Source organism: Salvia hispanica, chromosome 1 (assembly GCF_029641045.1).
Source record: "Salvia hispanica isolate PSC_SH4W2 chromosome 1, Shi_PSC_v1, whole genome shotgun sequence".
NCBI classification, from domain to species: domain Eukaryota; kingdom Viridiplantae; phylum Streptophyta; class Magnoliopsida; order Lamiales; family Lamiaceae; genus Salvia; species Salvia hispanica.
The window spans coordinates 57,137,686-57,151,576 of NC_142692.1; the positions used below are offsets into that span (position 1 = coordinate 57,137,686).

The 13,891-nt window shown below is 34.1% G+C and overlaps 1 protein-coding gene across 2 annotated transcripts; it reads right to left on the reverse strand.

Annotated features, from left to right (window-relative positions):
* LOC125221822 (uncharacterized) lies at window positions 1-6,833 on the reverse strand. Of its 2 annotated transcripts, XM_048124093.2 has the most exons (7): window positions 6,389-6,833; window positions 5,510-5,845; window positions 5,095-5,250; window positions 3,344-3,681; window positions 1,692-1,983; window positions 1,491-1,586; window positions 1-759 (listed from the first exon to the last, which is right to left on the reverse strand). In XM_048124093.2, the coding sequence occupies exons 1-7, from the start codon at window positions 6,486-6,488 to the stop codon at window positions 284-286; spliced, it is 1,794 nt and encodes a 597-aa protein (XP_047980050.1). In that variant the 5' UTR covers window positions 6,489-6,833; the 3' UTR covers window positions 1-283. The 2 variants fall into 2 exon arrangements, with proteins under 2 accessions (XP_047980050.1, XP_047980049.1); XM_048124092.2 differs by having other exon boundaries at window positions 1,491-1,983; window positions 6,389-6,832.
* Window positions 6,834-13,891: the final 7,058 nt, after the last annotated feature.

Genomic DNA, 13,891 nt, shown 5'->3' on the forward strand with positions numbered 1-13,891 from the left:
TAATATCCTAGCAATGGAAACCTTGACGACGAGAGTAGTGGGAATATTACAATAATGCCCTAAACGGCACCGTCTAGTGATGTTAGAAATGATACAACATCGCAGCTCCTATGAGCCACTAGCATCAAATAAAACAGCACACACCTCTTTATAAGTGAAACTATATACAAATCTAACAATTATACATCATTTGGCACTAAAAATTGATAAGAAACAAGGAAGAAGCATGCCTCTTATGTCTCTGCAGCAGACTATACCAATTAGCCCTCCAGGTGACCCAATTTCACAGAGAGGGTTTCCAGAACTTGGGTTTGGTACTGCTCGGTCTGTCTACTACCCTCTGTGTTTTCAGTATGCTAGACTTCTTTACAACACTGATACCGTAACTATCTGTGGTCGTGTTTGAATCCCTAAATAGCTTCCTGGGAGGTGATCTGACCGGCAGGGCAGCTGCAGACTGGTGCAGCTTCCCTTGCCTCCCAACTTCAGTATGGCTGATGCAGGCATTAAGTGCATCTTTGGAGAGCCTGAGCTTCTTCAAAGGAAACCCATCACTGGCCTTTAAAGAATTTGTTGGCCTAACTTTTGAGTTTGGCGCATCAACAAAATCACATCTCTTGATTAGTTTTGTCTTGCTAGCTTTCATAGTCACTTGTGACGGTCTTTTGAGTAACTTTACCACTGCACAAGGATTTTCCTTGGAGTAAGCTCCCATGTCTATCAGCGTCTGAGCAGCAACTTGAATGGACGAGCACTCATCTGTTGATGGCAACAGGTAATATAAGAAAAAGATAAAATGGATACACAAATCTCCATACAGAACATTAGAAAATTTGTCATGATACTTGAACAATGGAGGAGAAAATGGAATGTTTTAAGGATACTAATGTGATATCGAGAGGAACAAATTACAAGGTAACAATGCCAAATAAAATACAAGGGAAGTTAACACAAAGCAGAACAAGTAGAAAGCTATAATCGCCGATACCAACCACTGCCATCATACGATCACTTGAAGGATAAGGTAGCAGCAAATCATTGGTCTTCAATTTATCTTAATTGATTATAAATAGATCAATTGGAACCCACAAACCATTCCAACCAGAGATCAGAACTTTTTTTAAATGTTTCAAATCATTCAATATGGGAGCAACACCCTAAATCCTGAAGCATAGCATTACTGTAAACGTCTGTTGACTGAAAATATATAAAATCATACACAAGAATAGAAGTATCATCCTTTGCAAGCCACACAAGTGTATACTACAGGTGTTTTGCTTGGAATTTTCTACGCATCAGAGGGAAAGTAAGCACCTGAGTGGTATAAACTTAAATCAAGAAAAGGTAATTTGATTCCTATCCTCAGAAGTCATACATGCATGTTCTATCATTTAGCTAATATCTAAATATATCTATATTCTACAACCAAAATATGCATTGAAAAATAGATGCAAATCTATTATAACATGGGCTGTAGATGACATTTTTACCTGCAGCAACCTTTGAGGTTGAGCATGCTCCTGAGACGGAAAAGCTGCGTTCAGTAGGAGCAAGTATATTCTCTTGTTTCTCAGAGACAAGATTATCTGAAGGAACTAAACTTCGGTCAAATGCTAGTGACTCAAAATCCATTAACAAATCAGCAGAACTTCTCTGAAGAGCGATAGGATTTTTAACTTTGACCCATTTACCCTGGCATGTTGTCCGACCAGCAGACAGTTTCATGGCATCAGAGCCCAACCTAGCATGTCCAGTGAAAGATTGAGACCAAGGGAAAGGTGGTAGACCAGTTCGCTGAGCACCTGGTCTGCCAACACGAGGGTCAGCATTATTCTTTGATGATGTAGCTTTGCTTGCATCAGAGAGTAACAAATCCAAATCCTTTGGCAGAGGAAGTGCAAGACGCTCTGAGATATCTTTTGGTGTATATAGTGGGGCATCAGCAATTCTAAACTTTTGGATTTTCTCATCAGATTCTTGAGCCTTAAAATAGAAACAAAAAATGGGTCAAGTCACAACTCTGAAAATTTAAACTAACTTGGAAGCATAATTTGGCAAATAAGCATAATAAAGTATTGCAAAATAATGGAATAGCATCTGATTAACAATTTTGAGAGTAGCAGAACCTTGTAGAATGGGTGAAGGAATGGAAATGTAATACCTAGCTCCATTCCATTCCTTTGCTTGGAATATATCTTTCTTAGGAATCACCATTCCATTCTCCATGGAGATAGCCCTTCCTTCCATCTACTATGGCAATGACTATTTCATTCCATTCTAATTCCTTTTTATTTTATATTTTGATAAAATTATACTCCCTCCGTTCCCTCATAGTTGAGTCATTTTTCCATTTAGGAAAGTTGCCTCATAGTTGAGTCATTTCCATAGTAACTTCTGTTTCTGTTTCTTATCTATTTATTCAACACACTCAACATCCCTTTCTTAAACACCATGCCAAAAAAGTTTCGCCTCAACTATGAGGGATTGGAGTATTACCTCCGTTCACAAATATAGTCCCATTTTTCCATTTTGGTGTATCCAAGAAAAATAGTCCCATTCCAAAAATGAAAAGTTAATTTCTCGTACTTTTTCTCCTCTCTCATAATTTACCCACTTTTTCTCCTCTCTCATACTTTACCCACTTTTTCTTCTTCTCTCTCTTACTCTACCAATTTCTCAATTAAACCCGCACCGTCCATCCATGAGCCTATATTTCATGGCCAGAGGGAGTGTTAGCCCTCTGTCCCATTAGAAATGAAACGTTTTCCTTTTCCCAATAAAAATGAAACGTTTCCTAAAATAGAAACATCTCTATCTCTACTTTTTCTTCTCTCTTACTTTACTCTCTCTTCATTAACTCACAAAAACAACACTGCATAAAATCTCGTGCCGAAAATCAAATGTTGCATATTTATTGGGACGGAGGGAGTATATTATATTATATTCTCAATTCTATAATTCGAATTCTATAACCACAGTAGAAATTTGAAATTCCAACACACACACTGAACACACTACACACACACACTGCCACAAGATATACACACACACACACAATACACACTGCACACAAGACATACACACACAATGCATTGTCTGCAGTGTGTACATTGTGTGTGTGGTGTGTGTGTGTGTAGGACAAACATAAGCATAAAGTTTGCAATTTGCAAGGACAAAACAATTAGGAGTACTAATGAAATAATTAAATGATTAGACATAACAAAATATACAGCTAACCAATAGCAGCTATTAGGGGCGGAGTTGCATTGATCACATAGGAATATAATTCACTTATCTGCATACTTTAAGGTTTTATTGCTATTCCAAATAAATTCAGACTAACCTCATCAGTGGACAGCAGCACTGGAGTACAGTTATCTCCCTTGTCTACACCACTCTGGCCTACAGTAGAATTAACAGTAATCAAGCTGGTTGAATCACTACGGATGCAACTATTCTCAATCTCGGCACAATTTTGGACTTGTAAGCCTTTTTGAGCTTGAAGAACATAGCATGCCTTTCTGAATGACTGCATAAGATCATTGTTTGAACTTGAAGACTTTTTTCCTTTGTCTTTGGAGATACTCGGACTTTTATAGTTACCAGATACCAGGTCATGTAGAGGCAGCTCATTGACAAGCTTTGTGATATCAAAGACATCAGTTTTTAAACCATAAGTTCCTGAATAAAATATTGTAGTTAGAACAATGTTCTCACAATAGAATGTGTGGTTGAAGTATGCATTTGATGAACGATACACGAAACAAAGTAAGCAATGTGCAATGAGTTTTTACCACACGTGATGTATTATGGATCATTTTAATCAAAGCTGCAAAAATTTTCATCCCTTCTGGACATGCACCAAGGTAATAAAATTTTGTGAATAACTCAAACCAAAATTACAGATGCAGAATCAATGTTAACCCATGGCAAACGTCAGCTGCTTTAGGACCAATCCCCCCATGGAACAAAACCAGAACCAGTTCTCAGAAATTGTAAGAGTCAGCAAACACCAATAGGAATAACAAAAAACAACCATGTCCTTAATCCACCCAAACTAGGATGCTAAAGCATGCTCTAGCTATTGCACTTAAAATGATTACCAAAAGTATTCAACTCAAAACGCACCATGTGGATACAGCTACACCCTTAAGTCTGTTGCTTGCTGTTTTAGCCACTTAGCTTACCTATGTGATCCCACATGCCAAATTTATATAGAGACAAATTTTTTAAGCTTAAACCATCGTGGGAGAAATTTCAACTTGCATGCAATTTAACCAAAAGAGTGCAAATACTTTGCTTTCAGGCAACTGTTTCTAGTAATGAATAATGCACAAGTTTTTTAGACCTGAAGCTCAGATGGAGCTGTACTTTATAAATGAGAAGTTTAGGGGAACAATAAAAGATTACAGAAGTCAGAACTGAGTAGACAAGACAAGATAAAAGAAATCAACAAAAGCAAATATTTTCGAAACTGATAATCAGGTTATATACGTAAGCAGCTCAGTGTAAATATTCTACTTCCCCACTATATTCTGCAGTGATGGGACAATGCAGAAGTTTAATAGTTCTAGAGTTTAGATCCACCATTTGCTGCAAACTCTACTTAAATGATAACTTTGGGGATCAAGCAGAAAATTTCAGAATTCATAAGACTAGACAAGAAAAGTTATAAGAATAATTTAAAGCAACCATATTTCATAACCCATTAGACATAACCCATTATATTGCGCCATCATTCACGCTCAATATTTATAGAAAACCAATCACTTACTTTTACATTTTAGTGGGAGTGTGCGACCATGAACCTTCAACCCAATAGTTAGCCAGCACTATACTCCTTGTGGGACCCATCTCCTTAAAATACATCTCCCATTATTTTTCTTAAAACCAATGCCCACCCCTCCACATCACACTCTTTGCGGACAAGAGAGAGGGAGTAAATAATAAACATGCTATACAAGCAATAAATAATAAGTATGCCTTTTATCAAACCAACAAGGATATATCATTGCATCAACCATCCAGTAAACATATATGCGAAAAGGAGAAAAAAACTAATTTTAGCCTGGGCAAAAAGAAACCGATTCATACCAAGAAAGTTGTTTCCTCCGGCAGCTGAGCTAAAGCCCACCAAGCCATTCTTCAGCGAGAAAGGCTCACACCTACTCTTTTGTTTGAGTCTGCTAGTTCTTTTATCTCCACGTCTACTACTCGAACTGTTGTTTTGCTTAATTATTTGATTTTTTTCTGTGACGAAAAAAAATTAAGCAGAAGAATAATCAGTCCCACTCATAACAAGCTGCAGACTCCAAAGATGGTAAAAGAAGCAGAGGTTAAGAATAAAGATTAAAGACTGGTGGAAAACTGTAGCAAAAATCAAGTAATGTGTATTTAGTGTTCACAGGAAACAGAAGAGGAAGGAAAATTTCAGGGATACAGATTTTCTATATTAAATGATGTATATATGTCACATGAACCAAAATATCTGACACGCAGCATGCTGTACCTGAATTATTGCAACTTGCAGGAGATGAAGTAACAAGTTTAGGAGATGTTCCATTTGCCTCATCTCCGAGTTTACTTTTAGAGATTTCCATCTGTATGATCCCTGATCTCTTAGTGTGCCCACCATTCTTTCTCTCTAATCTACTACATTTCTGTGTTAAACATTTAACATCCACCTCCAATATTGGGGGATCAGGATTCAAGTTCCCCAAATCATGGCCATTACGCATGTCATTACTGTGCAAGCTGGATGGTTGAGATATCCCCAAACAACGTTCAGGATCGGGAACCTTATGCCAGAAAGATGGCACTGAGACATTAGCAGCAATTATGTCATCTGAAACAATTAATATTACAAGCCAATATTAGTTGTGAAGGCATGTAAGTGAAACTCAAACAACTAAGAATTTACTATTTCTAGTGTATAGTTAGCATCAAAAGAAACTTGACGTTTTGTTTTCTCAAGCAATCCACAAACTTAAAAGATGATAGACGCAAATCCACATTACATATCGCGACAATGGATTCCAAGTTTCCAACATAGCACAAATATGGTAAAAGTAACAAGAAGAGGAATTTATGAAGAGCTGTTTGAATGTTTTGTACTGCTAAGTGTGCTACCAAGTACTATATTTCAAAAAAAATTGTGTAGTCACATACAGACCACTCATCTGATACATCATGATGACAATATCACATAATATTGAGTACCACCAGTAGAAAAATAGAAGTTTCCTCTAATTCAAAATTATTGCAGAAGCTGACTTCCCCAAATTATTCACACTCAAATGACCAAATGACCAAATTATTAAACACCCGAAGCCAAAACTAGTAAAATCAGCTACAACAAGAGAATAAGGTGTGATCATGTCGAGCTTACCTTTCCTACCAACTGAGGTGCACGCACCTTCACCACGCCATCGAACTTCCCCAACAACTACTCCGCCAGTGCCACTGCTGAAACTCTCTTTTGAGCCCATGATCCTCGCCACAACAACTTCCAACCTCAACTGCTGCTTCCATTCACCTCAAGAAGCACCACGCCACCAATACCCCAAACAAATTCAAGAATATTTCCATCTGAATCGCCACTAGATCAAATACTCTGATGAACTGCTAAAACTTAAGCTGAAATTACATGATTCAGGGCAGCACAGAGATGGACGGAGGCGGAGATCGAGCGTGGAGGAGGGATTTGGAGGGGAGGACGGAAAATTGGCGTCGAGGTGGCATATTGCGGCTGAAATTGGAAGTCTAGGGCACGAAATTGAGGGGATTGACGGAGAAGAAGGAATATATAGTTTTCGGGAAAAGCACGGGGCATCATAATCCAGTGCGGTAGAAGTCAGTGTAGTCCCGTGTCAGGCTACATATTTTAAGTCCACGTGTTCTCGATACTTCTCCATTTATCGCTATGTCATACTCCTTCAACGCAATTTTTAAAAATAGTGTTAAATGAATTAACTAAATAAAGATTAAAATAGTAAGTAATAAAAAAGTAGAAAAATAAAGGGAGAATAAAGTAAGAAAGAGTAAAGTAAGAGTGAAAATAAATATATTGATTTTTACTAAAATGAGAAATCACTTCACTACTAGAGAATGTATCAAAATGACAAAATAACTCCACTACTAAGGAACGGAGGGAGTACATTGGATTGGAGTATGTAGCCATTAAATATAGTCTCATTTTTGTCATTTTTCATGTGTTCACAAAAAGTAGTCATATTTCCAAAAATGAAAGTTTCTTTCACATACTTCACCTACTTTTTCTCCTTTTCTTTATTTTAACTACTTTTTCTCTTTATCTCTCTTACTTTACTTAGTAGTCTAGTACTTCCTCCTTCTGTAAAATATGTCTCATTTTGCTATTTCGGAAAGTTCACAATTCAAAATTTCATTTACCATTTTCCATTTTATGTAAATGGACCTCACCATTCACACGACACATTACACTCACTTTCAATTATAAAATTAATATATAATTTTTTTTTTCACTAACTCATTTTCACATTTTTCTTAAAGTCAAGTAATTTCTTAAAATGCGTGCTTAGTAAAAATGAGACTACAAATGGCGGACGGAGTACATATTAAAATTTGAGTCAATTCTCTGTCCCTAAAGAGTATGCACTATTTCCTCTTTCGTCCGTCCCAAAAGAGTATGCACTATTTTCTCTTTTGTCCGTCCCCAAAGAGTATGAATATTCCAATTTTGAAAATTCCCTTCTCTCTAATAAGGTGGCACTTATTCTACTTTATTAATATTACATTAAAATCCATACTGAACTCAAAATTTATACTCTTTTGAGATATAACATATTTCTACAAGACTGAAGGAGCATGAAGTTTTAAAACAACAGCAGAAGATTATGCCCATAAAGCAAGAAGGATATTTGCTTTATAAGTTTTTATTTTCAAGTTGAAATTGAAACTCACTAATTATCACAGCGAGGTGCAAGTGCATCAACATAAATGGGCTTTACCATATGTGATTCTATAAAAAATTAATGGGCTTTACCATACGTGATTCAATATTAAATTTTTTAAACTTATGTGTATGTGGGCGGGAATGTGGGATCAAGAAGCATTAGATATCGCCAACTTTAATTTTGATTCATGATTTTATGATAAGCATATTTTATCCCTTTTAGTTCTTACTATAATTGTTTATTTGTCATATAGTCTCCATTAACTATCTTATTTAATTGAATGTTCACTTTGTTCTATAAAAATATACTCCATTCATCCCATTAAATATGAAACATTTGGGAATCAACACAGGATTTTATGCAGTGTTGTTTTGTGAATTAATGAAGAGAGAGTAAAATAAGCGATATGAAAAAATAAATATAGAGTTATTTCCATTTTTAAAAAATGTTTCATTTTTAATGAAACAATTAAAAAAACGTTTCATTGTAATGAACTTGGGGAGTATATACATTTGAAATGACACAAAAATTAATGCATAATTAGGAAAGTAAGAGAGAAGAATAGAATGCTAGTTAAAATAGCATTCCCTTTGTCCCATGAAAGTTGAGTCACTTCATTTTTCGCACTCGTTTTGAAAAAATCGTAAATAGTTTAGAATGGATAAATAGTAAAGTAAAATCGAGAATAACGTAGATAAGAATTTTCTCTACATTATTATCAAATTTACTTTACTATTTATCCACTGTAACTATTTATTATGATTTTTTTAAAACGAGTGCACAGAATGAATACTCAACTTTTATGGGACAGAGGGAGTATTAGTGGATAGTAGAACTGAACCCATATAATTATTAGTGTTTAATGAATTATAATAGTGGATCATAGTGATATAAGTTATAAATAAAACTGTTGTATATGAGTAATGAGTTAGAGACAACTTTTCAAAAATGGAAATGTCCATATTTTTATAAGATAGGCGAAAATGGAGGGTTGGGATCCCCTGCTGTGCAAAATGCCATAGCAGGGTGAAGGAACTGACAGCGAAAGCGCGTTCGAGTTTCATAATTAATTGAACAAATAAATCACATAATAATCAGATCTATTTAGCAGATAATTTAGACAAAATCTATTCGCGTAATTCTCACATGTATCATGTTCATAACTTGAATAAATCATGCTTTAAGTATATTGAAACCTAAAACATGCTTTTCTACTGAGAAGAAATAATACCTAATTAATTCTCCAAGGAATTGATGATGGCTAGCGACTTCTCCACGTGACGCTTTGAATACTAGACCACAAATCTTCTCTCTGGTTCCCGAACTGTACTCCAATATCAGTGTGGGCTGATCTCACCGGAATACTAGGACTTAAATAAAGAAGACAGAAATTCTACTCCACGGAGGAGAGAAAAAAAAAATCGTCCAACTCCTAAAGGGGGGAAGGGACGAAAATTTTGAGAAATAAAATTGTGTTATTTCTGTCTCCTATGCTCTCCTATTTATATTAAGTTCCTTTTGGGCCCAGATAGGGATCTATGGAATGTTTTGGATATGGGCTCATCCAATTCACTTTTTACTAATTAAATTGAACCCACAATTTAATATAAGCTGTAATTGGAATATTACGTGCAGCCACTACAGAAGTAATATTGAACTCTCCCCATCCAAATCCGAAATTATAAGTAATCCGGGTTTTCGTTTAAACTTTCATTTCTCGCGCTTAAGATAAAAATATCCATTAAGTAATTAATGTTTGCCATGGACTTAATTAATTAATTTCTTATTAATTCCAAGAGTGGACTTAGCATGAAACGCTTATTTATTATTCATAGAGTGATCAAACTCCAACTAGCTAGGTTCCGAATAATAAAACCTTGTTTCGCGCTCCTCTTGAGGACATTATCAAATGAGACTAACCTCGCGCACGATTCAATATAATAGCAATCCTAGCACCGCTAGATATTAATCACCACTACCCAATATATCATGATTATTGGATTATGAAAAACCCACACCATTTGATAAGTAAAAGTAATGCATAATCAATACCGTATGTTCAATGCTAACCTACATTGATTAAGAAACAAATATTTATCAAGACCTCGCCTTCAGTAGATAGCACAAGGACAAGTCTTGTTGTTAGATCCGTTCAGTATTTTACCACACCAATGTCATCTTATTTCAGTAAGGCTTAGAAATATGCGGATTGACATTGCAACCTTTCACGATGGATAGTCTAATTCCATTTAGGTCGTGAAATTCTTCTTTTTCTTTGTTTAGGACTGACCGTGTTACCTTAAAGTGGACACCGCACACAACCGGTCTACTAAAATAAAGACTTAGACTTTGTTAAGTTAACTTATACATTTAAACATGCAATTAACATCCATTAAATGTAAAACATAACAACATTATGACAAAAATAATATGTTTTATTCCTTGGAAAATAAAATAAGAGTTTTACAGTATTCAATCACTCGAAACGTGATTTCTAGTATACAAACTCTAACACAGGGGGTGTTGTGGTGATCTACACCACAAATTAGTTTCACATACTTGGATTATTATTTTTCAGTTCAAAAATCAATAGTTTGGATTACCACAGCACCCCCTGCTGTGGCATTTTGCACAACAAGGAATCCCCATCTGGAAATGGAAGGTGCACATATTTTTATGGACAAAAGGAGTAACATAATTTTGTCTTAGAATTGAATGCATGTCATAAAATTTCTTTTAGTAGCTCGCTCCCTGACTTGTTTATTACTTATACTAGAATCACGCATGTGCGATACACATAATAAAATATTTTAAAACATTGATTTTAAATTTTAGTTGATTGAATAAAATTAAAAACAGTATTATTATATAAAAATTATAAATAAATTAATTATGAATTATATAACTAAAACGTACCATAAACTTAAAATTAGTAATAACAAATTATTGAAATTTGGAGAGCTCTCATTCATCATACATGAATGAGGATATTTTAAAAGATCATTTGATTAAGCTTTAAGAAGAAAAAATGTATCCACTTACATTACCTATAATAAATTATTCCGTTTATAATAATTACAATATTAATTTAATGCTCAAATAAATATAATATAATAAGTAAAAATACCATATTAGAATCAATTGAGACATACAACGATTATAAACCTTTATAAACCTAAATCAATATACTAACATACAACATAAATAAACCAAATACTCAACCATTCATTCTCAGCTTAGAGCATTCACATGGGGCGCCCTAAAGTCCGCCCGATGCATCGAGCGCGCCTTAGGGCGCCACTGCAGCTCTACGCCCTATGCGACTTCCTTCCTCCGCGCCCTATGCATCCTCCGCCGACGATGGACCATTTTTTGCATCCTCCGGCCTATCCTCTGCCCCCCATTGCGGGGGTAAGACACATTTTCATTTTTTTTTATATTTTCTTCTATATATATCACCAATTTTTTTTACTTCATTTCACACCTTTCATTCCACTCCCTTTCTCATCTCAATTTCTCTCTAAATTCAATAATGAATTCCGACGATTTTCCATATTTGCAAGCATAAAATATAAAAAAATAAAAAACAAATACTGACAATAGGATTTGCCTTTAATTTGTGGTGTTTTTATATTTATTCTTGCTAATTGATATATTTGCAAACATAAAAAATAAAAAAAAATACAAAATATGAGTTAAAATTATAGGGCGGGCTATAGAACGCCACACACTGCAGGTGGATGGGTAAGAGGATAAAATGTTGACGTGGCGGAGTATAGGGCGCCCCACTGCTGATGCTCTAAATAAATTGGCTGACGGCGAATGAGAAACATAAACACAAAACTTCGTAGCACAAGCACAACTCATCTTCTCTTCCGATTTCTGCATATCATCATTATACATAATCAATTTCAGACAGAAAACATCAAACGAATTCTCTACAACCAACTACCCTATAACCTCCGACGTCATACATCAGAATTGTATCGAAATTGACGACATTCGCTCTCCTATATATATGCATCTATGTATTCACAATACTTACGACATTTCTTTTGTAATATCACATATTTGTAGCAAAAAATATAAAGATAGATTGATTTAAATTTATACTAAATTATTATTAATTCATTTATCTACACTAAATACGTATCTAATTTAATAGGGATTCCAATTTAAACGGCTTTATTTAAGTTTCCTGTATTGTAGCCCTAAATTTTTGCACCACACGTTTTATAATCATGGCATTGTCGTTGATTCCATGATTGAATTACATGCTAGTATTAAATAATTAGTATAATCGATCGAACATTACTATCCCACATCACAGAACTTGGTAATTTAGTGATTTTTACAATTGGTTATTAGATTGTACTGGTTATAAACATTACTATCTCACATCACAAAACATGGTAATTTAGTAGTTTTTACAATTGGTGATCAGATTGTAACGGTTATAATAATGAATTGAATTTTGATAGGCTAACTAAAATTAAATGGGTTTAATTTTTAAAATTACATTTATATCCTCAGCATAAAATATTATTGAAAATAGCCCAAAACTCAATTTAAGTGGTTTTAATTAGTTGCTTGATAAGATCATGAAAAAATGTTTTATGTTTTTTATGATTTACATGACCCCTTATCTTTTAGGTTGGGTTTTGGGGCTTTACATTTATACAATAAAAATCCAATCTACACAATTTATTTAGAAAAATTAATGAATTAAAGTAAAGTAGTTTTCTTAATAATACAATAAAAATAATAATATTTCTTAATAGATTAACCGTATTCATCTTTTAATTAACTGAAATATACTATATATTGTATTCATACCAGATCATGACACGTATACTGATTTTATATAAAATTAGAACTCGAAGTAAAAAAAAGTTTATTATAAATTAAGGTACTAAAAGTATTTTACACATTATCCCACGAATTGTGTCCATGTAAATATAAATTAATTAGTCAATGTGAAATATTCTCTTCATTACGAATTATGTCTACAACGGCCACACAAATACCAAATGCCACATCTGCAACATGAAACAGAGAGTACATTACGAATTATGTCTACAACGGCCACACAAATACCAAATGCCACATCTGCAACATGAAACAGAGAGTACAAATTGAGACACAACTTCATTTGACTCTCAGAGGTGATTCCTTATTCTGATTTTCTTTGCCTCTTTATCACAAATTTTTAATTAATCATTCTTTTACAACTGTGTTATTTATGCATTATAAAAAAGTTGTTCATTCATTCTTGTGTGCTTCACAACTTTTGCTTCTGTTCACTACATTCTTCACTATCTGTTTATGTTGCTTGTTGCATTGTTGTACCTCTTTTGCTTCTACTCAACTCATTCTTCTTATCTTATTTATGCTGCAGCTGCAAGATTCTGCCAAAGTGTAAAATAACATAATAACACAACAAACTAATAACAATAACAATAACAATAACAATAACAATAACAATAACAAATTGAATATCTGCTTTGATTTCTGTATATATTGTAAGAATATTTATATTCTTATATGACCTAAGTGTCTATTGGTTTAATTATAAGGATCAAGTTTATATTAAATGATAAGGATTCTAATATTAAAGACGATTCCGTGATGGATCGGTTTCGATTAAAGAATTAGAATCGGGTGTATTGATAACCCTCTTCTCTTACCTCTAAATATAATGGATATATATATATATGTGTGTGTGTGTGTGAAAGGATGCATGCATGTATGTATATATACATGAAAAGATTATTATATATGTATATATATATATATATATATGCGCATATATATTCGAATGTGCTGAGTGTAAAATACACTTATACATATATTTAGTATAATTGCCGTATGATTATAAGGAAAAGGTAGTTAATAGGTAGTTATATTAACTACCTTAATTAAAAGACACGCCCCTTATAGTTCTATGCTATATGAAA